The sequence below is a fragment of the Aptenodytes patagonicus genome, chromosome 5 (assembly GCF_965638725.1).
Source record: "Aptenodytes patagonicus chromosome 5, bAptPat1.pri.cur, whole genome shotgun sequence".
Classification (NCBI taxonomy): Eukaryota; Metazoa; Chordata; class Aves; order Sphenisciformes; family Spheniscidae; genus Aptenodytes; species Aptenodytes patagonicus.
Genome location: NC_134953.1, coordinates 64,102,779 through 64,128,963, shown reverse-complemented (window position 1 = coordinate 64,128,963; position 26,185 = coordinate 64,102,779). Strand labels below are relative to the sequence as shown.

The window sequence follows — 26,185 nt, the reverse complement described above, 5'->3', positions numbered from 1 at the left end:
ATTGCAGTTCTTCAGAAACTGAGAACTTTGTGTCTTTTGGTTTTCAGGGACTCATTGGTGCTGCAGACCATGTTTTGGGGGGCTCTTAACTATTTGGGAAGGACCTACACTGTAAAGCTTAACTGTATTCTGCAGTGCAGAAAGGATATTTTAAAAATTGTTCAAACTTGTCTGGACAGATCCTTGGAAAACTCTAATCTTCAGAGGTGCAGTGACTATGTATAGAATTGTTTCTTCTAAGTTTAGTTACTGTATCACATGATGAGGAACATTTTATGGCTGAAAATGTAAACATTCCTGAGAGAAACTTGCTGTTCTCGCTTAACACAGAACTGATAAGTCGTACAAGATTGTTATGTTGATAATTTTAACGTTTTTTCCTTAAGGACCAAAATAATGAGGAGAAGCACGCAGATGGACTTATAGTAAGTTTAAATCTAATCTTTATCTCCCTTTATTTCTGCAGAACATGTGAGCAGAGACCTGAATTTCCACTCATTTTGCAACATACTTCTTCTTTTCTCTAATTTACTGCTTCAACTGTCTTGTTAAAATTACTGTTGAGTCATTATCTCCTGAGGGCTAACACCCTTGCCTTTAGAAAATACAGTGATCAGTTTTATACTGAGTGTCTTAAATGGCAGTGTTACGACTGAACACTTAGATAAAAATCTGCCATGTGAACAGATGAAAGGGACATTATTGGGATAGAAATAGTTTTGTGTTGCATCTGAAGTATCTTTATGTATGAAATAGATCAGCTATCTGTGTGCTTCAAGTAGTTTCTTTTCTACAGTGCTGCTCATTTGACGCAAAGTTGTATTATGCCTGTTTAAGCAGTGTTTCTTCTTTAATATAACTTCTGCATTTTTAATGTAACTTCTGTCATCTTTGGTTTCAGTCACGTGTGACTTCTCTTTCTTTGTTCTCTTTTTGTCACTTGAGTACATTTCAGATACTTTTAATAGGAGATTGGTTTCAGTAAAACATAACTCTAAAAATCATAGTTTGTTTTCATTACAGCTGACAATTCCCAAGCTTGCTTTGTCTTTCCATTATGTACAGCTTTAGCAGTATGATTTTTCTGGTATGAACTTTGGAATAAAGATGCACATACAGATTTTGGTTTCATGCTTATTGTAAATAAGATAAATGATTACCCCATGGAGAGTCACGTAATTCAGGTCTTAGTGTACTGGAATAGGTTCTGTTGCATGCCCTGGAAAAGAGAGATTATGCAGCTAGACACTACCACAGGCAGAGGGGTATGCACATTAGATATGCAACTCAGAAATTGCTTATAGATATTACAACTTACTAAAGTCTGAATTTGATTAGCCACTATTCTAATTGTCTGTGGGATGGCTTATGCTGGGGAGGAAAAAAAAAAGTATTTCTGTAAGAATATATTAACTGATGCATCAGTGATTGTGAAGACTGAAATTTTGATGCTATTGAGGTCAAAATTAGCTTGGGCTAAAGGTCAGGATTTCACTTTAAACTTAGGCAGGAATATGATCAAAGTTTGATACCATGGTGGGATGACAGTCTTGTTTCTGCGTGGTTGTTTTTAAGTTGTTATTAAACTCAGAGTAGGAAACTTTCAGGTCTGCCTTCACCTGTTTCTAAACCACGAAGGCAAACCCCAAAATACCTAACAAGAAACTCCAGTTCATGTTCCGATGTGGAGAATTGTTTAAGGATAAGGTTACAAGCCTGCATACAAAATCAGTTACTCCCCCCCCCCCCCCCCCCCTTATCACACCAGTGTTCTGTATCATATATATTACTAGTTTCCCTAAAAACCAGGGGAGATAGAGATAGCAAAAGCATCCTGTGTGTCATAGGACCATCTTGATTTTTAAGTTTAACTCTGAAAATGGGATCATGATTTTAAACTGTGAAATATGTGGGACAGGGACCTACCTGTGTTGCATGCATAATTGCACAAACAGTTGAAGTAATGTATAAGGGACGTTGATTTTATGCTGGAAAACAGTGGAGTAACAGTATATGTACTGGATTATTTATTTGTATACTAGTTAGTATCACCAACAAAAATGTAGAAAGCAATTTTTATGCTTTTTTTTTTAAACTTGAGATTTTTTTTAAAGATAAACAGGGAATAATAGTTTTGTTTTCAATTAAATAAATCCTGTGCTATAAAAAAAAAAATCTTTAATGCTTCACTGATTTTTTTTTTTTTTTTAAATGTAGGATAAAGTTCAGAATTACAGTTAACCAGGAAAGGAGGCAAGAAAGAAGTCTTCCTTTTGTAGGAAAACGGGAGGAGGAAGGTTAAAATGACCCTGTTTCCCTCAGTCTGCATGCAAATAGAAATTAATAGACTAAAAGGAGGGAAGAACAGTGGGAGACTCTCTTCTGTTTTAAATATTGATCTAAAAAGAGGATAGGAATAAATGTACTGACTAAATTTAAAGGCAAAGCTTATGTACCCTTTTTAAAAGCAGAACTTTTTTTAAAGTAGAACTCGGTATTGTATGACGTTTCTGTGCTTGATATTCTTAAACTTAAGCACAGTAGCAAGATTTCCTAGCAAATTGAGGCAAAGATTTTCACAGTTCTGACATAGATCAATGGTTTTAAATTGCAAGATGTTTGGAAAAGGGTTTTATGTGCCTTTTATCCAATTAACAACCCAGAACAACGTAGAAGTTCTTGTTGTTGTATGTAAACATATATAACAAACAATGCGTAGATGTTAACAAAATTACAGGCCAGTGAAGCAAGGCAAAATTGTGCTAGTTTGGATTAAAAGACATTGCAATTTAGATTTCCAAGAGGCTTGTTGTATAAAAGCCAAGAACATACACTGAAGTCAGTGACTTTTGTGAGTGTTGAGTTGAATTGGTGCGTCACTTTCAAAGTGCCCATGTTCATAAGTAGATTGAAATGTCCTCTGCTGGAGACGCACTGAAAACTGTCAGCTTGCATTGGAAAGAGTTTTGGCAACAAAGCCACTTCATGGCTGTAAGCATGCTGATGATTCTTGTTTTAATTTATGGGTTGATTTACTATGGTCTGGACAAACTAATTTTTGGAAAAAAAAAAAGTTTTAAAAATACAGATTACCTATCCTAATTTTTGCCAGATAATTTGCGTCTAACTTCCCACTCTTTGCATGCAATATTTATTAACTGACATTGGAAGGAATACCGGAAGCTAGAACTTGAAATAAGAATTCTTTATAGGACAATTCAAATCTGTAGCAAATTCAGTTTAGTGTAAAATCTCTGTAAAGAATTAAAGTATTACCACTTTGAAAGTATTTCTCATGTCTTCAACTGTCAATTTGTGTTTTACTTTCTCTCTCAGGAATTTGCTATCTTGCATTTGGGCATTTCTTATGCTCACAATGTTCTTGCTATCGATGCTTTATTATAATTTTTTTTTAATTGAGAAAAAATGTGCTTTTCTTTCTTTTGTCTCAGAGCACTATAAACCCGGTTGACGCAGTATATCAGCCCAGTCCTTTGGAACAGTCAGTGATCAGCACAATGCCTTCCCAAGCGGTTATACCTCCAGGTAGGGTGTACAGAAAGAACTTCAGTAGGAATATTCATGAGCAAAGCAGGATGCAACTGCAATCTAGATGGAGGGGCTGCATAATGGTGGATAGCTTCTGTGTCACATATGCAATACAGGTGCACACTGCACTTAGTGGTGCACACTCACTACAGTGGTGCAAAGGAAGGGAAAGGAGTGGGAGGCATGGAGCTTCCTCAGCCATCAGGCAAATCTGCCACTAGTTCTGTGAATAAGCTGATATATTTTACTTGCTCTAAGTTACTAGCTTGCATGTCTAATATACTTTCTTAAAATAACGAAACTATAATTTTCAGAAAAGATAGATGCTTTCTAGCTAAATAACTGCAATTTTTTAAAATGCCATCTTTGCTTAGTAATAAAAAAGAGCTAGATAACAGTGGCGGAAACATGTTTTTCTGTCTGAATGACTTCTATAGAAAAGGATTTCATTTTTGAAGGTGAGGTGAAATAATGTGGAATCTCCTTCCCAACAAAAGTATAATTCTCATATTTAAATGTGAATTTTGGGTTTAACATATCAAAATATCCCCTAGAACCTGCTCAGTTGTGCAAGTCAGAGCAGCGACCCTCATCTTTGCCAGTGGGACCTGTAGTAGCATCACTTGGAAATCAGACTCCAACACCAAATAGTACAGGTACAGTTCTATGTAACTGTCTTATTGAAGTACAAGAAACAAAATTTGAATATATATTGTCTGTAACCTAATGTAATTAGCTATTAAGACAACATTGTATTAGCCTACATCTTGCTTTTAATCAACACGTATTTCAGTGTTGTGTTTAAAATCAATTATTCTCCTCTTTCTTCCACCCATGTATACATAATACATAGGAGTATTACCAGCTTGCTTTCTTGTCTCCATCATTGCAATCTTACAGTAATTGGCACAAGAACTTTGCAGTTAATACATCGTGTGTGGCCTTTGGGTTTTTTAATTTGTTGATTCCATCCTCTCCCCCTTAAATAATAGCATTCATTGGGCTTTTTAAAACTACAATAGATGCTTCGAAGCAAAAGTTGCTATAATATATATGAAGTTGCTATAATTATGTGTTTACAATTCCTATAATATTAAGGGTTTTTTTTAAAACATAGCTACATACTTAACATATTTTTTATTATCTGTCTACATTGACTGTTACTTCCTGATCAGTTGTATTGATTATATTGTCCAATCATGCTAAAACTCTCTCGGTTCCCTCCCAAGTTTTTTTCTAAGCTTGTATGTAAATGATTTGTTGTTACTTTATCATTACCCTTCCCTCCCAGAACACTAATCCATGTGTTAAACAGTATTTGCCCCAATCTGAAAAATGAAGGATACAACTGCTGGCTTTTTCTCCTGCCAGAAAGTTCCTTTTTTTTTAGTCTTACTCTATGCATCTCATCTTCTAGTTAGTTTCTGATGATTGTTGTTTGTGTAAATACCTTAGCTTGCTTAATAACCTCTGTTGTGACTTAGGCTTCCACAAAAGATCTGTGTCAGTGTTAACCTGGTTTGTCTTTATTACTATGACTCTCTTGAAAAACAGCGAGTTAGTGGTGAGACTGGATTCATGTAATCCAATTTAGAAACTGTATTCATTAGATTTTGTGACAAATATATTTGTAGCTAAATTGTAAAAAGATGTTTGGGTAAGTAGAATACAAGTTGAGTGAAAACTGCCAGGCCCGATGCTTGCAATCAGCTGCATGAGGTTCAAATGGCAACCAAGTGACTACTGGTGTCTCCCAGGGGTCGATACCGAGTCCAATCCTGCTTAACATCTCAGATAACCAAGACATGGACCTTGCCAAACTGGGGAGAACAATGGATAGGACAGGGCTGCTATTCAGAGGGGCTGTGAACGGCTGGGGAAGTGGACTGACAAACCTCAGCAAGTTTGATGAAGGCGAATGCAAAGTCCTCCACCTACCTACGATGGGCATAGCCCTCAGCCTGCCCTGTTGCATGGGGTTATCTGCAGCTTGGCAGAAGAGGAGCCAGGGGTCCTGGTGAGCAACAAGTGGAACATGAGTCAGCAGCGTGCCCTTGTGGTGCTGAAGGTTTTGCTGTATACCAGGCTGGATTAGTGAGTGTGTAAAGTGCAGATTAAGAGAAGTGATTGTTCCTCTTTACTTGGGATCTGTGAGACCACATCTTGAGTACCATGTATAGTTTTGGGTTCCACAGTACAAAGACATGGAGCAGCAAGTTTAGGAAGCTGAGGCCCATGATGTTCTTAGAGGCTGACAGAACTGGGTTTGTTCAGCCTTAGAAAGATCAACCTAAAGAGGTATGTTACTGCTGTCTTCTGCCAGCTGTTGGGAGGGTATAAAGAAGATAGAACTGGGCTCCTCTTGGAGGTGCACAGCAAAAGGATGAGGCAATGAACACAAGTTGTAAGAAAGGAAATTCCAAGTAGGTATTAGAAAATGTTTTGGTTTTATAATGAGGTGGTTCAAACTTTGGAATAGGTTCCTGTCCTGGTTTCAGCAGGGATAGAGTTAATTTTCTTCCTAGCAGCTGGTACAGTGCTGTGTTTTGGATTTAGGATGAGAACAAAGTTGGTAACGCACCGATGGTTTAGTTGTTGCTAAGTAGTGCTTACACTAGTCAAGGACTTTCCAGCTTCCCATGCTCTACTGACTGAGAAGGCTGGAGGTGCACAAGAAGCTGGGAGGGGGCACAGCCAAACTGGCCAAAGGGACATTCCATACCATGTGACGTCATGCTCAGTACATAAACTGGGGAAAGCTGGCCGGGGGGGCCACTGCTCGGGGACTGGCTGGGCATCGGTCGGCAGGTGGTGAGCAATTGTACTGTGCATCACTTGCTTTGTGTATTACATTATTATTATTACATTATTATTGTTGTTATTATTTTATTTCAATTATTAAACTGTTTTTATCTCAACCCATGGGTTTTTCTCACTTCGACTCTTCCAATTCTCTCCCTCATCCCACCGGGGGGGGGGGGCGGGGAAAGGAGTGAGCGAGCAGCTGTATGGTACTCAGTTGCCGACTGAGGTTAAACCACAACAATCCTCCAGAAAGATTATGGAATCTTCATCTTGAGAGATATTTAAACCTGACTAGATGTGATCTTGAACAAACCGGTCTAATTTTGAAGTTGTCTGGGCCTTGAATGGGGAGTACACCAGATGACTTCCAGAGATCATTTCCAACATAAGTCATACTATGAATCTATACAAGTTTTCAGTATTGTTGTTTTGCCTTTAATCAACAACTTTGGGGAAAAACATGTCCTTATACTTTACGATTGTTCTGTGTTCTTGATTTTCCTTGTGACCTTTCTTTTGTTATCTGTTAAATGAAACTCGGTATGAACCTGACTAATTATTCCTTCTAATTTTGTAAGATATACCTTCTGAGTTCGCATTAGTCTTTATTGATTTGAACAATCCTACTTATAAGTTAGAACTGGTGGATTTTGAAATAATTTGTTTGTTTCTATTAAGTCTTTAACTTTTGATACTCCATAGGAAGTGGGCCATCAGCACCTAGCAGCAGTCTCACCTCACCAAGCCATGTCAACCTGTCTCCAAATACAGTCCCAGATTTTTCTTACTCAAGCAGCGAGGATGAGTTCTATGATGCTGATGAATTCTATCAGAGCAGTTCTTCCCCAAAGCGATGTATGGAGTAAGTAGCTGAAAGTATGCAGCGCGTGCTGAATACAATTTTTATCTACAAGGGCATGTCTTGTCTGTTTGTAGAAGTTAGTTAAGCTAAATAAGCAAATAAGCCACATTGGCTTTTTAAAAAAAAAAAAAAAAAAGGCGGAGGAGGCAAAAAAGCTGCTCTGTGTAACAGAGTAAGATTACGCCCTTCCCCAGCACAGTCGTCTGTGAGGGGTGCAGTTTCCTCATCTGCTCCTTCCCATTCCGTCAGGTATAGGTATATATGTTGACAAAACTCTAACATAAACCAAACTTGGGAAGCCACCAGCTCAAGATATAATCTGAGACCATGGCATATTTCACATGCATTTGTTGCAGCCTTTGGTAAATAGCCAATTTTCTCTCACATTTTCTAAAAGAAATTTTTGAAGTTGACTGCCTTTCCCCAAAATCTCTATTTACTCTTCTTTTTTATGAATTGGAAAATTACTTTTAAGAGACGCTACGCATTTCAAAGAGGAATTAGTCAGTTGTTTTATGCCTTCAGCTGTTATTATCTTAGAATGCAGGCTTTCCCATTCGTTCAGCTACAGTCCATTTTAAGTTTTCTGTTAATTAGTGTGCAGCACAATGTTAATGTCTATCAGTAAACTCCTTGTCTATGTATATCAAATTATAATAATTTGGTCTGAATTAGTTCATTGTGAATTGTGAGAATTTATTACTCTTCTTCAGTTCTTCAGGGTCTGCTGCAGTCCTGACTCGGAGCAGCACAGGAAGTAGTCTGAAACGTCCGGATACCACAGAGTCCCTCAATTCTTCCATGTCTAATGGGACAAATGATGCTGGTAAGTGGACTGCATGAACTTTCAGTAAGGAGCTCTTGATTGTTAATCTGCATGTAAACTGTGTCAATACATGTATGATCATATATATATATATATGACAAGGTACTTAGGGAAAATGGTTTATCTACTGTTTCTTTGCTAATGGAAGATTGTTGAATTGTAGGATTTAAAAACCTTAGTTTTATAAATAAGACCTTTTTGACAGCTAATATATATGCTAATTAAATACAGTCTGTCTTTGAAGGTTTAGAGAAAAACAAAAGCAATTTGGTCTTTCTAGATCTCTTCGATCCTCCTGATGATCGAGATGATGATGGGGAAGGAGAATCAGTGGAAGAACATAAGAGTGTTATTATGCATCTGTTGTCACAAGTTAGATTAGGAATGGATCTAACAAAGGTAAACTTGCTGATTGTTCACGGGGGAGGGAGGGAGAGTAAACCCTGAATTCTGTGTAAATCAGTTCAACGTTAAAGTAAAAATTTAACTGTGTATTTGTTCTAAGAGCTAGTTAAGCTATAATCCCTTTAGTATGATTTTTTTTTTTAATTGGAATTGTTACTGGGAGGGGGAAAAATGCATGCAGAATAAATATATTCAACTGCTAAAATCTGTTTGGGAAAATAGTTTGCTATGGAAAGTAGCTGTTTGTTCTCTTTGAACTTCATCCTTGGAGTGCCTGTAAAGCTGAGGTAAGAGGAATGCTGTATGCAGTAGTAATGTTTCTCCATGCAGTAGTAATGTTTCTCCTGTCTTTAGCTTCCTAGAACAAAGATCTACAAGATCCCAGTGTATGGTGACATTCAATAAGACGTAAATAAAATAAAAGAGGGAATTAAGCACGTAGTGAAACGCTTTGCTTAATTGGGATCTTGTTGAATAAGTTGCTTGTGTGTTTTAAAATGCCACATGTAGGTCTGGCAAGTAAAAAGTTGGATTTTTTGTGAATGTGATTCATGTTGGTGTCTGTCTTAAGGTTGAATGAACAACATTCTGAAGGTGTTGATCTTTCTACGCAGCAGTAATTCCAGATTGAAAAAGAGTAGGAGAGATCAATCCTATCATTAGTTTCCTTAAGTGGATGACTTTAACTGTCCAGTCTGGAACTCACAATAGACAATAAAAAGATAAACTTAAAACTTTTCTGGAGAAATAGCCAGCAGCTCACAGGCAAACTATGGAAGGTTTTTGGCAGTTCTGAATAGGAATTGATCCAAAATGTGTCTGTTTTGGGAACTCCTGGAATAGTTGAAAATTACTGATCTCAAGTTAAGCTGCCAGGAAGCCTCATGAGCGTGCATCTTGTCTGCATCACTTTAAAGTCAACAACAGCAATCAACACTGCTTTCCACAGTGGTCTGTACCACACTGAAGCAGACAGCAGATCCACAAGAATGGAACCTGCAAATGCTGTAGGGGAAGAAAAGTAGTAGGGAAGAGATTAACCTTCATCTTGATAGAGAGGCATATGAGAGGATGTGACTATATGTAATGAGATTTTGACTATACCTGAAAATTGACAGTGTACGTATAGATGAAATTAAATAATCAGTGTTACTGTAATTAAGAACAGCCTTTGATATGCTCTAAGAGCTGTGTAGTTGGATATGCTCTAAGTGGGAATAGAATATACGTAAGGTAAGAGACAGTTCCTCTTAAATCTTTGGTTTTATGGAAGATGCCAACTGACCTGCATATGTCAGAAGTCATCGGTAAGTTTGAGAACACAATCAGCTTACAGGCACATGAAGCCTTGGGTGCTTTGTATGCTATTTACAGTTAGTACGTAGAACGCTTTTGTGCAGGATGTTAAAGTATCTTGATCTATAAGAGTTGTTTTTCTTCACCCAGGTGGTTCTTCCAACTTTTATCCTGGAAAGAAGATCACTGTTGGAAATGTACGCTGACTTTTTTGCACATCCGGACTTATTTGTCAGGTATTTGATTTTTAAAGTAGAGCATTAACTGGTTCTGATATTGTTTATGGCCCTTGTGGGCTGCTGAAAGTAAGTTGGTAGTTTTGAACAACATTGCTTGGGTTTTGATCTAAACTTGAAAAATAGTCAAAGTAGTCAAACTTATAGCTGTAAACCAACCAAACATCCAAAAAGCTTTCCTGTATTTGAGGTACCTGCTTGTATTTAATTTTGCCTGTCCTTCTTTTCTCTCTTTTGGCCCATGTAGCATTAGTGACCAGAAGGATCCAAAGGAACGAATGGTTCAAGTGGTTAAATGGTACCTCTCAGCTTTTCATGCAGGAAGAAAAGGGTCAGTTGCTAAAAAGCCTTACAATCCTATTTTGGGCGAGATCTTCCGATGTCATTGGGTGTTACCAGGCACTGAAGGTGAAGATGATATGGTTAGTTTCTTGTGGTATGTTTTTTGGTGCCTAGAATGCATGCGAGTAATTCCCAAAGCTTTATTAATATACTGACTGAAATGGCTAATGCTATGTTTAAGTAGCAAAATTGACAAACTATGGCAATTTCTTAACTGATTTCCGCGCCCCCCCGCCCCTTCCTCCTTTTCTTTGGACAGAAGTTTAAAATATCTTGCATAACAGAATTTGAGCTATTAGTTTTTTAAGAACTATTTGACATGTTGAAAATACTCTTTTTTCCTGAACTGTTTCATAGCACTGAGTATGAATTCCTTTCTTTCCAAAGTTCTGATTTTTTTTTTTTTAATCATTTCTCTAAACCCTTGCGTTTTTAACAGTGAGGTTTCTTTTCCTCACTTACAACCTAGAAAGCAGTGCAGTTTCTCCAGTATATTTAGTTATAGAATCATAGAATAGTTTGGGTTGGAAGGGACCTTTAAAGGTCACCTAGTCCAACCCCCCTGCCGTGGGCAGGGATACCTTCAACTAGATCAGGTTGCTCGGAGCCCCGTCCAGCCTGGCCTTGAATGTTTCCAGGGATGGGGCATCCATCATCTCTCTGGGCAACCTGGGCCACTGCTTCACCACCCTCAGCGTAAAAAATTTCTTCCTTATATCTAGTCTGAATCTTCTTTTAGTTCTCCTTTTAAAATCTTCTTGTAGACTTCTGAAGTTTGGATTCTGAGCTTGGATAATACTTTTAGTTGTACATCTGTGTCTGGCCGCTACTCTTCCTCTTGTACGTAATTGGAGTATGTCTGGTGAAGTGAAGGACACCGTAACAGTAGTGCCACTCTCGTAATCTGAAATCATCTACCAGTGTATGAGCTTTTCTCTTATTTGCCCAAGTTTCATTGGGACTCAAGGATTAATCAGACTTATGCACGTGAACCATAGTCACACAGTGCCCCACTGATTCTAGAGTAAAGCTCTAGCACTTGCAGTGCAGCCTGGTATGGGGGTTTTTGTTGGTAGTGATGTGTGTGTGTGTTTTTTTTAAACACCTCATTTAGGCTTCTCACCTTGGGAAGCTGCAAACGATGATGTGGGAAGTGCTGTTGTGAGATACTTCATGTAGCCTCAGCGTAGTATATCTAAACATCTGATTGTTTAGATATAAATAATGTATTTTTCCCATTTAATTTGCTTCTACCACCTCCCCCACCCCCCATTAGTTTGCTCAAATCCTTTTTTGTTTCTGAGGTGAATGTTTGGACTCCTGGTTGCTGGCATAAAGACAATACTGTATTTGTGCTTCCATTGCTTCTAATGATGAATTACACTTTTCATGATTTGCCACAGGAAATGAATGTTGGTTTATGGTTTTGTGATACATATAATCTGATAATTATTAATATGCATATCAGATTTTATCAGAAGCAAAAATGAAAACTATTTCTGCCACCCATTTCTTATTAGTTAATAAGAAATTAAGTGTATTTGAATATTAGTTTGTAATTGGATTTATACACGACTCTTTCAGTTAACTGTTGTATTTGGGGACATCTCTCCAAATACATTTATACTTAAAAACAAGAGAGTAGAAGCTGCACGTTCTTTAGAAAACATCGTAGTTTCAGGGGTAAGGAGTTATTCCCCATCAAACTGACAAATATGTCAAAATCACTGCAATACACTGTTAGAAGCCTTTAAACATGGAAGCATCCAGTGTTTTGTAAACACTGTCAGTGATGAAAATCCTCTCTACTATTGTGCAGGAGCCAGTTTCAGAAGGACCAGTTCCTTGGGTCAGTAAAAGCAGTGTAACGTTTGTGGCAGAGCAGGTGTCTCATCATCCTCCAAGTAAGTTGACAATAACTTTGCTAATAGAGATGGCAGCTGGCTAGGAGTGACAGTAAAGTCAGCTCTTGGTTTAAATCTTGGATTTACATTTTCTCTCCAAATTTAAAAGCTGAAGGTTTTCTCTATAAACTGTTCTTGTGAGAAACAAATTGCAAACTGTTGCCATGTAAGTATGAGGCACTTCAAAATATTTCCTGATGAATGAATTTGGAAACAATAGTATTAATGTCTTGTGCTGCTATTTTTAATACCTTTTTCTTCAGTTTCAGCATTTTACGCAGAGTGTTTTAGCAAGAGGATACAGTTCAATGCTCACATATGGACCAAGTCAAAATTCTTAGGAATGTCTATTGGGGTTCATAACATAGGGCAAGGTATGTGTGTGTAAATTTAACAATAGAAGATAAATTTACATTCTGCAACTAGGATTTTTGTGGAAATTATTTAAAGTCATCCTATTAAACATAAGGACTGTTTGATTTTTATGTAATATTTGCTTAAGTGCCTAGGAATCGGTGATTCCTGCACACTTTGTGTGCTGAAATCATTCAGGGCCCAGTTTTCCACGTAAACACAACTCTCCCTGCCTTCTCTAGAAGCTAGGCATTCTCCGCATCTAAATAAAAAGGAAAGGTGAAGAGCTTTATGGTGCCTGTTTTTAGTGAATTCTTTCAGGAGATCGTTATGAAGAGTTTTGTAGAGGTTTTGTTGGAGGTTTTTAAAATCTGTTTTTATTTTTCTTTCACAGGGTGTGTCACATGCCTAGATTATGATGAACACTATATTTTGACCTTTCCTAACGGTTATGGAAGGCAAGTAAATGCTGTATTTGGTATTTTCATTTTTAATGCCTTGTAATATTTCATGCTCAATATTTATCAGTTAAAAGGTTATAAATATATATATGTTTATAATCGCAGGTCTATTCTCACTGTGCCATGGATAGAACTTGGTGGAGAATGCAGTATTAATTGCTCAAAGACAGGTTATAATGCTTCCATCGTGTTCCACACAAAACCATTTTATGGAGGAAAGAAGCACAGAATTACAGCTGAAATTTTGTAAGCAGGTTTCTTCAGTTAATCTCACTTTACTTAAATGCTGACTGTTTGTTTGATTTTGTTTTGGTTTTTTTTTCCCCAAGAGTCAGGAGTGTAAAATACTGCAATAGCTACACCCAATAACTTAGCTCATGATTACCTGTCACAGGTCGCCGTTTTTATAGCCAAGATTTGTGAGAGGAAACCTGCGTAGGCCTGCATCCTACCTTGTCCTGCTCTAAAACATTCTCAGCTGTCGACCAAAAGGAATTTAAATTTTCACTCCTGAATTATCCGAAATTTCTTCATCGTTTTCTCCTAAAAATAAAAATACTGAAGCAAGCCTTTTAATACCGCTGTTCGTAGCGTGTCATTAAAGCTCTGCTGCAGACTTCTACATATTTATTTATACCTGTGATTTGGTGGATTTTGGTTAGACCCTGTGCACATGCCCAGAGCAGAGAATTCAGTGGAGATTCTCATCTTATTTGGAGATCTGCTGTAATGTCAGTAAGTGATGCTGACAAAATCAGATCCATAACTTGGTTTTAAATCACTTCTCGACATGCATTGATAGATGTCATTTATGAACTAGTGTTTGTGTTTCCCAGTAGTCTGGGGAAGAAGCTTTGAGTTTGTGAAACCTTTTTAAGCTTAAACTTATCACTCTAAATCTGTTTCAAAAGCCTGTAACTAGTTTCCTAAACTCTAAATGCAGATACAGCCCTAAGGCAAGACCTGTCTTATGCTGGAACAGCGCTTCCTTTTAAGGTTTATCCATTTGAACTAATTCATGCAAAACTTCTCACTTGTAAACAGAACCCTCATCTTTTCTGTATTGCTGATGGACACTTTAAGGGCTGACATAAAACAGACTGTAAAGCAACTAGGATAAAGTTTTGATCCTTTAGGGTTTTTCAGTTACTGTAATACAACTGAGAAATGACCGTTTCTTTCTACTTAGTTCTCCTAATGACAAGAAACCCTTCTGCTCAGTTGAAGGAGAATGGAATGGTGTCATGTACGCAAAATACACAACAGGGGTAAAGCAGCTTTTTTCTTTTTCTTTTTTTTTGCATCAGAATTGGAAGATTGTGCTTAAAGTTTTTTGGGGGGGTGGTGGTGGTGTTTTAAAACAAATATTAATAGTTGGGAACTCCTGTGAAGCTACCCAAAAGATCACAAGAATAGTGAATTTGGGATAAATTAACAAAGTAAATTCAGGACTTTTATTCTTAAGGTAACCTGATTTTTATAGCAAGAGGAGAATCTAAAGAATGATGGTTTTTCATGTCTTTCCTGACAACCAGTGTACTAGAGTGTGAGGGTATATGAATTTTAAGTCTAATAAAGAACTGATTTTTTTTTTTTTTTTAAATCTCACTCTCTAGGAGAATGCTGTCTTTATAGATACCAAGAAAATGCCTACAATTAAGAAGAAGGTAAGGAAATTGGAGGACCAAGACGACTTTGAGTCTCGCTGGTAAGAACTTTAGTTAAATGGGCAAATTAAGACCTTTTTTTTTTTTTAGTTAGACTCAAGTTTGCAGTACACAGTCTGACTAATGGTACACTTCATTGTCACTGCATGGACAAACTGTGCTCTTCATTAGCCTTTGCCGCAGGGCAGAGCCAAGGTACAAGCAGGCTGGGGTTTTAAGGGCGAAGAGGAGACCTGTAGTTCTCGGTCACATCCTCATCGGGACCAAATGTTCCAGGGAGGTCCAGAGAGCCTCACTACAGCCTCCTCACTGCCGGCAATAGATAGTGCAGTTGTGGTTTAATATATATTGGGTTTTTTCTGCCCTTTTGATAAAGTGAGACCTACCTCAATTCAAACAAATATCGATGACTAATAGCCAGTAATATGTTTCTACAACCTTGTAGCACTTTGCTTCTATAAAGCAGTCTCCATTCAAATTTCTTTTTTAAGCTTATGGAAAGATGTAACCTACAACTTAAAAATTAGAGACATCGATGCAGCCACAGCTGCAAAGCATGCACTTGAAGAAAGACAAAGAGCTGAAGCCAGAGCCAGAAAAGAGAACGAGACCTCATGGGAAACAAGGGTGAGCTTTATTTGAACAGTGTAAATGCCCTCTAACCTGCAGCATTTGTTCCTTTCCAATTGAGTCATGAAAAGCTTACATCTGATTATTCCCTTTTTTCTAGTTATTCCATGAAGATGGAGAATGCTGGGTTTATGACGAGCCGCTATTGAAACGACTTGCTGCCAGTAAACATTAAGTGGGTTATAAAACCAGAAAACATTCAAGCCTTGGCTTAGCAAAGTTTACATCTGATACCAAGATAGTCATCAGTTATCACGTATGTACCATTTGGAGAACCCGACCCCTTCAACTACAGTGGTTCCTATCTCAGGGATACTGGACTTACTGATGCAGATAAGCAATTAAATGAAACAAGAAACGTCTTGGCTGTGCAGTAACTTATACTGGACTCTGCTATACTGATAGTGTATTCGGGCTTCAAAGGCAGGCTGTTGGAGCCCTGTTACTGATGCTTCTAAAGCGTGGAGAATCTGGGCCATGAGGCACACACACTTTGTATAACCACTGTGAAGGCCATGGCATTGGTATCAGTTGCATCATATTCCTGGGTCCTACATATTTAAAAAACAAGAAAGAAAATGCAAGACGTCATTTAAATCTAGCTGGTGTTTGCAATGTGTAAATATGAGGATCCCTTTGATGGGACAATTTGTTAGAAAATGCTACGTAAATGTTATCTTCCACCTGTATGATAATCAAATCTTTTGGCATTTCAGTGTCTTGCCCAAAATAACTTTGTTATTTTGAGATTAAAATGTAACCATAGATAATTCTACTCGATGCATCTTAAAGCTTCATAAAATAGATTTTTCAAACTTCTCTTATGGACTTTTTATTTATTTCATAATAAACCTTTGCAGCATGACTTTTTTCAGCTGAGTGATGATCAGTTGTTTTATGTGAAATATATTAGTATTATTTTTTCCCTCACTGGAATCGTTGCAGCTTAACCTACTTCTTAAAGTAGTTAATGAACTAGCAAAAGGAGCAGAATTTTTCTGGAATCTACATCCAGCCTTGCATCTCTGCTAGCTCGCCAGCACTTTAGGAATCAATCACTGCATTTCTCTGCTTTTGCTTGAAGTTAAATAATGGTTAAGTAAGTAACTACATGTAGCAATCAAACTGTTTTTCTTTCCACAGTTAAATCTAGCTTTTATTTGATTTCATCTCAATTTTGTCTATGTTGAGCATACAGAAAAACTAAAAAAAGGCAGTGTGAGATTGAAGCCTTAGGCTTTTTTCCCCCTCCCACCCACTCTGTAACTCCTCCAGGAGAACTGGAGAATACTTTCTTTGAGGAGCTGTAACTGCTCTTAAGCAGCTGCTCTAGCACTGGGGGAATGATGCACAAGACAGTCTGAACAAAAAGGCGCAAGCTCCCCTTCAGACAGCTGGAGAGGAGAACGTGGCATCTTTCTGGTGGTGGGGGAAACTGACTCTCCCTTCGCTCCAGCTAGAAGCCAGGGCTGTGCCTATTCTTAATGAACTTGGGAGACTAATGAGAAAGGGTGGCTGGAAACTTACTTGAGGAAAGCGTCCTCAGTATCTGAACGGATGTCTTCATCCCAGCTACCGCTACAGCCCTCTCGTAATAAAAATGGGTTTGTCATGTTTATGTTGCAGAAAGCACCTGTATTACACATCACTGCAGGGCACGATGTTAATTTTATTTTAATATTTTATGGTAAGGGAGAACATTCAGAGTTGATGTGTAAGCTTTGATGTCCTTGATGGAAGTAACATTAGTCATCAAAGAAGATGGGGGCAAGAAAATAAGATGAGGTATTTCACCAGATGAAGAATTCTGTACTTCGGAGACAGCTGTAATCTCTGAGTCCCCTTCATGTTTTCCATATCCAACCACCTGGAAAAAAGGTACCAAAAAAAGAAATTTGGCTCTATGCTTCTATCACTTGGATCTCATTCAATGTTCAACTGCCCTGACAATTAAATACAGATACTTAAATGCAATTCAAACAATAAGAATTGGAAATCTAGCAAATATGAACAGTAATATGGATAGCCACCACATTAAAAGTTAGATTACAGAGCTCTTCTACCCCACCCTTACCGGGCTCTCTGAGGTTACCAAAGTTTGGCATTTCACAAGTTGGCAACACGAAGCTGACACACACTCACATGTACGCTGAGCACTTTCTTCCTGTTGCTTCTGTGAGCTTGGAACCAGGTGACCAGGTCTGATTTTGTAACAGACTTCAGAGCTTCAATCTGAAACCCACAGGAATGAGGTTTAAGTAGCACAGGGGTGATTCAAGTGACTTTAAACATAAAAATAGTTTCTCTACAAACTATATCCCATTAGATAAAAGAACCTTTTTAAGATAGCATGTAGTTTTAGAACCAGCGTGTTACTAGTATTTATGCTTTGCATTTAAAACTGCTGCAAAAAGGGACGTGTGAGTGTTCCGTTTGGCATCACCTGACAACAACGAGGGACCACCAACCTCACGGGCCAGCCTGTCAAAGAGATACTGCTGCGTCACAACTTCATTCCAGTTCCTATCTACTTCTTCACCAAGATGGGAGTCTTCACATTCTTTAAGTTTTATCAAAGCTGTAACCTACATTTGAAAAAGACAAAACAATTGCTTTCAAAGGGTTTGAAACTACCTTAATTTACCATCACATTCACTGAAGTTGAAAGAAAACCCAAATTACATTAACAAGGTAGTTCATTGCTTTCAAACGTAACTGTAAATGGCCAGAGAGCAAATGTTTAGAGAATGACTGCAGAACTGAGTAAGAGGCAGGATTTAAAAGCGAGTCCTTTGTCCAGAAAACCTCAGAAATATGCCAGATAGATGTAACCAAATCCTCCAGTTTAGGTGTCATTTAGCAGTTCAAGGAAGAGCTTTTCAAGATCAAGTTTTACCTGGGTGCTAAAAGCATCTTCAGTTAAATGCTTGATTTTCTCTTCAAAGCAAGAAAGAAACTCCTCTATTTTCTTGTCAACCAATTCAGAACTAAAAGAGAGTTAAATAATTAAATCAGGCAGGAAAAAGAAAAAAAACAATACTGAGGGGTAAAGTAGCAGAATAGCCCCCAAATGACAAGGGAATGTTTGGGACAGGCTCGCTTCCCTCCTCCCCTGAAAAGCTCACGCATCTGTGAACACCATCTTTTCTATCTTCCCTAGCATCGGGGAAGAAAACCAGTGCTCTGATTTTTAGCTATATTAAGTATTGTTCAAACACAGGGACTTCAGATAACCAAGCAGCAAGAGGAGTCGCTGCTGTGATGCGGTCAGGGACCTAAGCTGTGGTATACCCCACAGCAGCGTGCGCTACAGCGTGCTGTGTCAGGAACCCCAGCTGCAGTCCTGAGCCCTGCACATAGACAGTTACATTCTACCGGATTAAGACAAAAAGAAAGAAAAATAATGTGATGTGATGGATTGTGAAATTTCTGAAACATTAGAACCTTCACAGATGACACAGACCTCAGTAATGGAAGTGTCATCCAAGTGTAAAAATCAGAGGCAGCAGTACTCTGTGCTAATTAAACTTTCACTGACACAGTATTATTTTTCGTATTTTTCATATGCCCCTTCAACTTTGGCAGGTCAAACACCTGAAGTTAGCCTCAGCTTTGAACAAAACTATAATGCTGTTCTGTCTGCTGAAACTGAGCCAGAAGAACAGCTATACGGGATTTACCTGGCAACAGCTTTAGCTCTCCTGGCAGAATACCTTCAAAAGGGCAGTGGGGTATTTTACTTACGTCTGTGGATTACTTTTCCCTATTCAAGTCAGGACTGCTGCAGTTTTAAGAAGCTTAAGGCTATTGCTTTATTTAGGTGGTGTTTTTCAGTCACTATGTCACAGCTGTCAGCAGTGTCACAAGCTGAGGCCAGGACTGCTCTTTCGATATTCCTATTCCCTTTCGAATTCCCCTCATCAAATAAAAACCCACCCCTCCACGGCCTGAAACAGGTGTGAACTCTTAAATGAGAGCAGCTGCACAGAAAAGCTCAAGCAAAAGCAAACTGAAGTCAGCTGTGACCTAACAGAACAAGTATATTAAGTGAAGCTCCCTCAGTAATAATTGTCCAGCTGGATGTTGTGTAAATACACCACTTTTACACAAAATAAGACATGTAAACATGGTCACATAGTTACTTTGATACCTCACTATATCCCATGAGGCCCAGATGTTCAGTGCCTGAGTACATGCAAGGTCCACTGGCCACCTTGTTAAGCTTGACTTTTCTAAAACCAGTTGCCATAAATTTCCTGTGCTGAAGTCCTTCTTATTCAGACGACAGCACCAACAGCTGCCATTTACAGAGATGCTTTGCACAGCAAAATACAGCAAGGAATGGCCAAGCTGATTCCCCGAATCCCAGGCTGGCAGACCCACGAGACACCTCCTCGAGCAGGGCCGGTGTGCATCAGCCAGGCCCTGCTGCCTGAGCCTCTGCCGGGAGGACGCGGTGGACGCAGTTCGGTAAGGTCACCAGAAATGGGTGCTGGCAGCTGAGGGGCGACTCCCACGGCCCAAGCCTGGGAGTGGTGACAAACGTTAACCACGGAGCACACACTTACTTGTATTTAGTTGCCTGGGTTGCTACTGTGACCGAGAAGCCAAGAATCCCAGAAGTATTCCTGCAGGTAGGGTACACATGGTAGCTTAAAAAAAAAAAAAAAAAGGGAGAAACAATAAAGTTACTCCACACGCTCAATTAAATTTTCATTTACAGGACATGCTACAAATTAAAATACCATTGGTACTTTAGAAAGAAAAATCTCAGATATAAATTCTCAATAGCTGTCTTTCCTTTATTTCCTGCATCACTGCACTTCAGAGTTTTCTCATTTTTAAGAAATCCTTTTAAGCTTGGCAGAGTATCTGTGTTTGTGTTCCTGCAAACTAATTCATCAGAGTGACAGACCTATAGCTGTGAAAAGCTTGTTCCAGTTTCCTGAGGTAGAAGGGTGCCTCTGAGGGAGGCTGCTACGCACCACAGAGCCGCTGTGAAAACAGCCCTGAGGAACAGGGAGCTGATTTAGGAAGTAGAAGGAACAACTTGATGCTGAGTAATTCTGAGTTAATGCACTGGTAATAGATGCAATTCTTACAGGACTCCAAAGCAACTTGGCTGCAGCTTGTATCGATGGCTGCTCTTGGTTTTGATGTGTTTATGTTGCTGTTTCCATTACAGTAATTCAGGAATTAGCCACCGTGCTGGAAGGGTTTCCAGAGTAAAAATACCAGGGAACAGCAAAAGCAGGTGCGTAGGAGCTATCCTCTACAGTGAACTCACCCAAGGGTCTGCTTGGTTCTCAGGAAGTCAAAGCAAGGCTCTTCCATGTGCATCTGAAACAGAGCACAAGTGCGTTACAGCAGAAGCGATGCTCCTCTGCAGCCACCCCTCGGGGTCCATACAGAAACGTGATCACAACATGTGAAAACAACCGAAGTGCTGCCTTTCCAGCTACACCCACTGAATTAAGAGAGGTCTCAGTCTTCTGGGTCGGCAGCTGAGTGAACAGTCTTCCAGGCTGTCCATCACTGCAGCAGTTTGGGGATCCTGTCCCAAACACTCAGAAGTTTAAGCAGAGTGAGCAATAGATATATGCTGTCCCCTTTGTACCATTTAGCCCCATGGCCTTGTCTTAGCTCCAAGTACTGTTTTCAGAGAAGACACTTCCATGAATTAGGAGACACAAACACTAACTTACCACAAGCAGCTCCATAAGGGTATATTCCCTTAGGTTCCTGGCACCTGACTGGAAAGAAAATGAAGAATTTAGGGTGATTTCGTGGAGTTAAATGCTATAGTTCAGACCAAGGTGACAGCTGTGGCACACGCCTCAGCCTGGACTGCAGCACTAAATTACAGTTCACAGCAGGGACAGCTGGAAAGTTCTTGTTTTCCACAGGGGCCTCAATATGGCCTTCAGAAGAGAGGTGAGGGGCTCAGCCCAGGACCACGAGATCAGTGGTGAGGACACCAGGAAATCACCAAGGCACAAACCCAGCTACTAGCACAGGCCAGGAGGGGAAGATACCGGTTTCAGGGAACACCACATACTGCGAAAGCCCACCTGGGTTTAGCCTCTTAGGCCAAGGGCATGTGCTTACACGAGGTTTCAGTGCACTCTCTGCAACATCCCTGTCCAGAGACTGCTCTCAAGGCTGTGACATAAGTACAACCATAGGATCAGCAGCTACCAGAGGGAATAGACCACTACACACCAAGCTAACGCGTTACCTGGTAATAGACTGTCACTTCAGAGTTGGCATCACCTTTGTTGAGAGTTTTCACCTTACAGAGCAGATGCGTATTTGGCAAATCCACCACCCGGAACTGAACAGGGCAGGGATGGGCCAGAGGAGCGAACTGGAGCTTTCTGAAGGGAGCACAGACAGCAGAGAGTCAAACACCCGCTCACATCTTAGCCAAAACCAGTACAACACCCAGGCATTTACACACTCGGTCTGACATTATCTTCCCTTTCCCCAAACCAGAACAACGTCCTGCTTGAACTGCCATGATGAACGGTCACCTCCTGCAAACACCGGCAGCACTGTAACCAGGAGGGGAGAAGGGAATTTCTGCATCGCTCCCACCCTGGCCCCTTCCTCCAGAAAAGAATCTTAACTTGATTATAGTTTCCACATAATGAGTGGTGCAAGAGTCAAGAGATACTCACTGAACAACGTAATTCAGAAAATCCTTTGCTTCCTAGGAGAGAAAGCATAAACATAAGTTTTATTTAGAAGAGAATTATTACCCCAATTCACAACCACACACCACAGTGCATTGCTTGAGAAAGTGACCCCCCCGAGCAAAGAACAGCCGAGCCCTGTTGTGCCACCTACGTCCCTGCCCCCTTGCCTTATCCCAAGTCCCTCCAGACACCTCTGCAGCAAGCTGCAAAGCAAACAGAGTCTCCAGGCAGTTTCTTGCACTGTAACTTCTCCAGAAGGAGAATGCAGAAGCCAGAGAAATAGCGTCAGCCATCACAACAGCAAAGGGCGCACGCAGGAGGAGATAAGGCCCCTCTCTTGTGCATGAACTTGGAGCTCTGGGAAGGAGACTTTTGGGCTTAAGTGGAAGAAATGGGAGGAAGTAAGAGAAGCAGTAGAAGTGGTGTAGGAGTTAGAGGGTTGCACGTGCCACACTGTGAAAGGAGCTTAGCTCACAGAGGCTGCAGCAATAAAAGCATTTTGAATGAAGGTGTTAGCAAATCACGATTAGGTTCTCAGACCTCCTGTTCCACAGCTCTGGAGGGGACAGCTGACATACTGACCTCCCAAAGGACATTAGCACGTTTTTTTTAGGAGGCTTTAAACAGTTTGAGGACAAACATCATCAGCTAAGACAAACTTCTTGGCACAAATCATAATTGCAGGAGGTTTCTCTCCCACGCCACGCACAGGCACCCAATGACGCTGGATACATGGAGCTAAGCCCCATAACAACCCTATTTTAAAAAGCCTGACAGGACTATGTGTGGCCTAGTCCCAGGGTAGAAGACGTTGATGGATACTACAGGTGTTTAACAAGACTGAAGATGACTGGACCTCAGTGAGGTTTGATCAAACCATGCAGGCAATCAAATTTCCAGGATAAATGTACTTTGAGGGAAGCCGCCTCCTGTGGCACCACCATGGCAATTTCTCAATATCAAATATATCAATACAGCAAACAATATGAAAAACGGGGGCAGCAGGGGCAACAGGCTACAGGCGTACTTCCGCCACATCGTCCCTTCTCTGCAGCTGAAATCCAAGTTCCCGAAAAAACCCCCTCTGTTCCAATCGGCAACTATGGACTCCCCAGTGGCTTATCCAGACGAGCATTCCTGAGTTGTTAGAGATGAAGCTGCCCTGTACCAGCAAGCCTCCAGATTGCCAGTACAGAAGAGGCAGTCAGCTGGCAGGTGAGTGCTGGAGTTGGGGCAACTGTATTAAAGCACATTTTAAGAACAAGTTTCAGTGCATGTCAGCTGCTGAAGCAGTACTTACTCTGCTCGTGAAGTTTCCTTGTACGAGACCCTCTACAAAGAGCTGTGATTTGAAAGCCTTAACAAAGGACGAGAGAGACTCAATGGAAAGGCCATTCATCAGCGTCTGGTATTTATCTATCATGGACCACCTGCCGTGTTCTAAAATCAGGAGACGCACGTCCCTGCAATGCAAGAAGGAAAACAAAACCACAGGCCGTCAAGAGCTATTTAATGTAAGAGATCCCATTTCTGACTCCGGATCATACTGGAGACAGGAAGATGGTCCCCAGGAGCATTGCTGTGGGCTGATCCTGCCCTCCCTCAGCACCTGCTGTTGGCTACAGGTCGGTTCAGAACAGTAGCTACCTGGACATCCAATCTGACCCACATGTTTGATATGCTGGTTGCAGAGCTGCTTGAGCTCTCTAAACCACAAGCTAACCCTGGAACAAGCCTCCATGAGCACAGAGCAGCGATTCCTGAGCTCTTCAGCTCAACCTCAACACTTACTGTGCAGCCACTTTTTGCCCTCCCCCAGAACTCACTTGGCCAGAGTCTCAGGTTTGATGAGGATGTTGAAGTATGTTTTCTTCAGCTGCTCTGTTATCATTTCAAAAACTGCTGGAGTAAAGCTGAAGTCAGACAAGTAATCAATGATGAGCTGAAACAGAAGCTGTAAAGAAAACAGTTTGAAGTCAGGTTTTTTTGTTGTGGTTTGTTTTTTTTTTTTAAAAAGAACCAATTTAAACTTAATCCTATATAATAATAATAATTAAAAAATCATCATTATTTGGTCAATATGAGAGACATGCAGGCTCACTAAAGCACATTCCTCAATTCTGTTAGCTGTTCTTCACTAAACAATTCTATACCAAATTACAGTCAGTTTCAAAAGGACTGCATTTTTCAAAAGTGAATGAAATAAGCTCAATATGCCAAATCAATAGGAGTTTCCACATTCTACTGAAACAAACCTAGCCTGTAACTCCAGCATTTCTGTATCAAATATTCCAGTTTTTCCTTTCACAGCTGACCAGCACAACGACATTACAACAGAGCACCATTCATGATTAAAAAAGAATATTCAGACCACACTATTTGCACCTCTGGCTTTTTCTGTTAAGCCTCACATTAATAAGCCTGACAGATGACTGACAGTCTTGTTAAAGCTCCAGTCAAGCTCTTGCAATGGAAGTCTAAGGAAGCTTGGCGGTTCTCTCCTCTTCGATCGCTACATCCTCTCTGTTTGTGCTTGCCATGTCTTACACGGCCAGCGTTTAGAGAATGGGAACAGGGATCCCCCAATCCTCGTAAGGTAAGCTCTTAGCAGCCCAACAAAGAAAAACTGCACCCAAAATGAGTATGTTCAGAAGCTGTATCTCCAGAGTCAAACTGTAAACAAAACCTATTTTCAGACATACTTCTCCAGACAGCGTGCAAATTCCCTTAGCTTATAGATGGAGAGGCTCTAACACTCTAAAGGGACATGGAAGACTCAAAGCTCTTTTTAAAGGAAAAGCTGTTAAAGTCTTAATGGAGATACAGTTATTAATTAAAGGAAGATTTCTCTTAAGTCAGCCTAAGGTCAGTAATTTGAGCTTATTTAAGTGAATAAAACTACATCTTTATACACCTAAGCACATGGAGAAGCGTTTGCTGGATTATCCTGTATCTGAACAGACACAAATTTTCCAATTTAAAATACCCCATCTAAACATTCAAAGCTCCAGCCAGCTAGGCTCCAGCTGCTAGGACAAAAAGCACATACACTGAAAAGCAGCATGCATAAAAATATTTAGAAGATCAGCAGTACGTACAGGTAGTTTATGATTGAATCCTTTCACTCGAATGACTAAGCCATGCTCTCCAGCTACTAGCTTGTACTCCAACTGAGCAACGTCTGCTTCATAAGCTGGTTCACCAAGATTGTGGGAAAGGATGTTTACAAATGTATCGAACAAAACTATGCTGGATGGAGAAAAGGGCAGAGGGTTAAAAAGAAAGAAAAAAAGGAAGGAATAGAAGAAAGATAAAAATCAAGCCCAATGAGTTTGATGGTACACACAAGAAATTCTCCAACAGAAACGAATACTTGAGTAAAACGAAATTCAAAAAGAAATTTTCAACAAACCTGGAAATACAGAATGCAAGTTTCCCTTCGTCCAGAAAGCACATGACACTACTTAACAATTATTTCAACATTCAACTATTCTTTGCAATGAATTACGATTCCAGCTTCACATAATTTAAGATTTCTTCAAGGTAGGAATGCACATTGTAACATGCCAATGCTCAAAACACTGAATAATCACAGAAAATGAGATTATTACACTTTGCGTAAAGGAATGGGGGACGGATGGACTCAGTTATGCTGAAGACTTGAGTAATGAGATGACTATTTATCAAGATAAAAAAATAATAATAAGCTATAGCAAATCAAGGTACAGAATGTGGAAATTGCAGTCCGTGCTTTCAGATTTTTGTTATTGCCTGGATTCCGATTCAAAGTTCAAACTAACAAAGATGAAAACAGATTTATAAAGGCTTTCCCAAAACACTACTTATGAAGGTCTCAGCAGGCTTATGATAAAAGCACTACGAAATTTCTTACAAATGGCAATGCTAGCCGAAGACTAGCAGAAGTGCAGCACGTGCAGAGCTATAATCTTGAGGTCTGTCTTAACAGACAGTTGGTTTCTAAATGCTGCCGATAGTCTCTTCACCTGCTCTTACAGGCTCCCAAGAGTTGCTGGTTCAGAACATAACTGTGGACTGCTCTTTTCAGGACCGACTCCTAATCTAAGCACTTCCTTCTGGTATGTGCGCTGCTGCTGTTAGATTATTTTTTCCAAAACTTGCACTGTGGAAT

The 26,185-nt window shown here is 39.8% G+C and overlaps 2 protein-coding genes across 4 annotated transcripts in view; one reads left to right on the top strand and one right to left on the bottom strand.

Moving 5' to 3' along the window:
• OSBPL9 (oxysterol binding protein like 9) overlaps window positions 1-16,202 on the top strand; it is a 65,964-nt gene extending 49,762 nt beyond the window's left edge. For 2 of the 3 annotated variants that reach the window (XM_076340216.1, XM_076340218.1), the window contains 16 exons: window positions 387-425; window positions 3,453-3,546; window positions 4,104-4,205; window positions 7,057-7,216; window positions 7,930-8,042; window positions 8,323-8,441; window positions 9,894-9,979; window positions 10,227-10,401; window positions 12,141-12,225; window positions 12,489-12,599; window positions 12,974-13,037; window positions 13,146-13,286; window positions 14,230-14,308; window positions 14,657-14,748; window positions 15,199-15,334; window positions 15,438-16,202. In XM_076340216.1, the coding sequence (XP_076196331.1) occupies window positions 387-425; window positions 3,453-3,546; window positions 4,104-4,205; window positions 7,057-7,216; window positions 7,930-8,042; window positions 8,323-8,441; window positions 9,894-9,979; window positions 10,227-10,401; window positions 12,141-12,225; window positions 12,489-12,599; window positions 12,974-13,037; window positions 13,146-13,286; window positions 14,230-14,308; window positions 14,657-14,748; window positions 15,199-15,334; window positions 15,438-15,512 (1,671 nt within the window). In that variant the 3' untranslated portion in view covers window positions 15,513-16,202. The remainder of the gene's footprint in view (window positions 1-386; window positions 426-3,452; window positions 3,547-4,103; window positions 4,206-7,056; window positions 7,217-7,929; window positions 8,043-8,322; window positions 8,442-9,893; window positions 9,980-10,226; window positions 10,402-12,140; window positions 12,226-12,488; window positions 12,600-12,973; window positions 13,038-13,145; window positions 13,287-14,229; window positions 14,309-14,656; window positions 14,749-15,198; window positions 15,335-15,437) is intronic. The other variant, XM_076340217.1, reaches the window with a different exon arrangement.
• A 784-nt stretch (window positions 16,203-16,986) lies between these two features.
• Window positions 16,987-26,185, bottom strand: part of NRDC (nardilysin convertase) — a 33,350-nt gene continuing 24,151 nt past the window's right edge. Inside the window, exons 20-31 of the mRNA XM_076340214.1 lie at window positions 25,134-25,284; window positions 23,862-23,989; window positions 23,336-23,498; window positions 22,018-22,049; window positions 21,576-21,714; window positions 21,043-21,090; window positions 20,625-20,677; window positions 19,906-19,989; window positions 18,234-18,324; window positions 17,806-17,922; window positions 17,480-17,569; window positions 16,987-17,204 (exon numbers count right to left, since the gene is read on the bottom strand). Coding sequence (XP_076196329.1) covers window positions 17,007-17,204; window positions 17,480-17,569; window positions 17,806-17,922; window positions 18,234-18,324; window positions 19,906-19,989; window positions 20,625-20,677; window positions 21,043-21,090; window positions 21,576-21,714; window positions 22,018-22,049; window positions 23,336-23,498; window positions 23,862-23,989; window positions 25,134-25,284 — 1,294 coding nt within the window. The 3' untranslated portion in view covers window positions 16,987-17,006. The remainder of the gene's footprint in view (window positions 17,205-17,479; window positions 17,570-17,805; window positions 17,923-18,233; window positions 18,325-19,905; window positions 19,990-20,624; window positions 20,678-21,042; window positions 21,091-21,575; window positions 21,715-22,017; window positions 22,050-23,335; window positions 23,499-23,861; window positions 23,990-25,133; window positions 25,285-26,185) is intronic.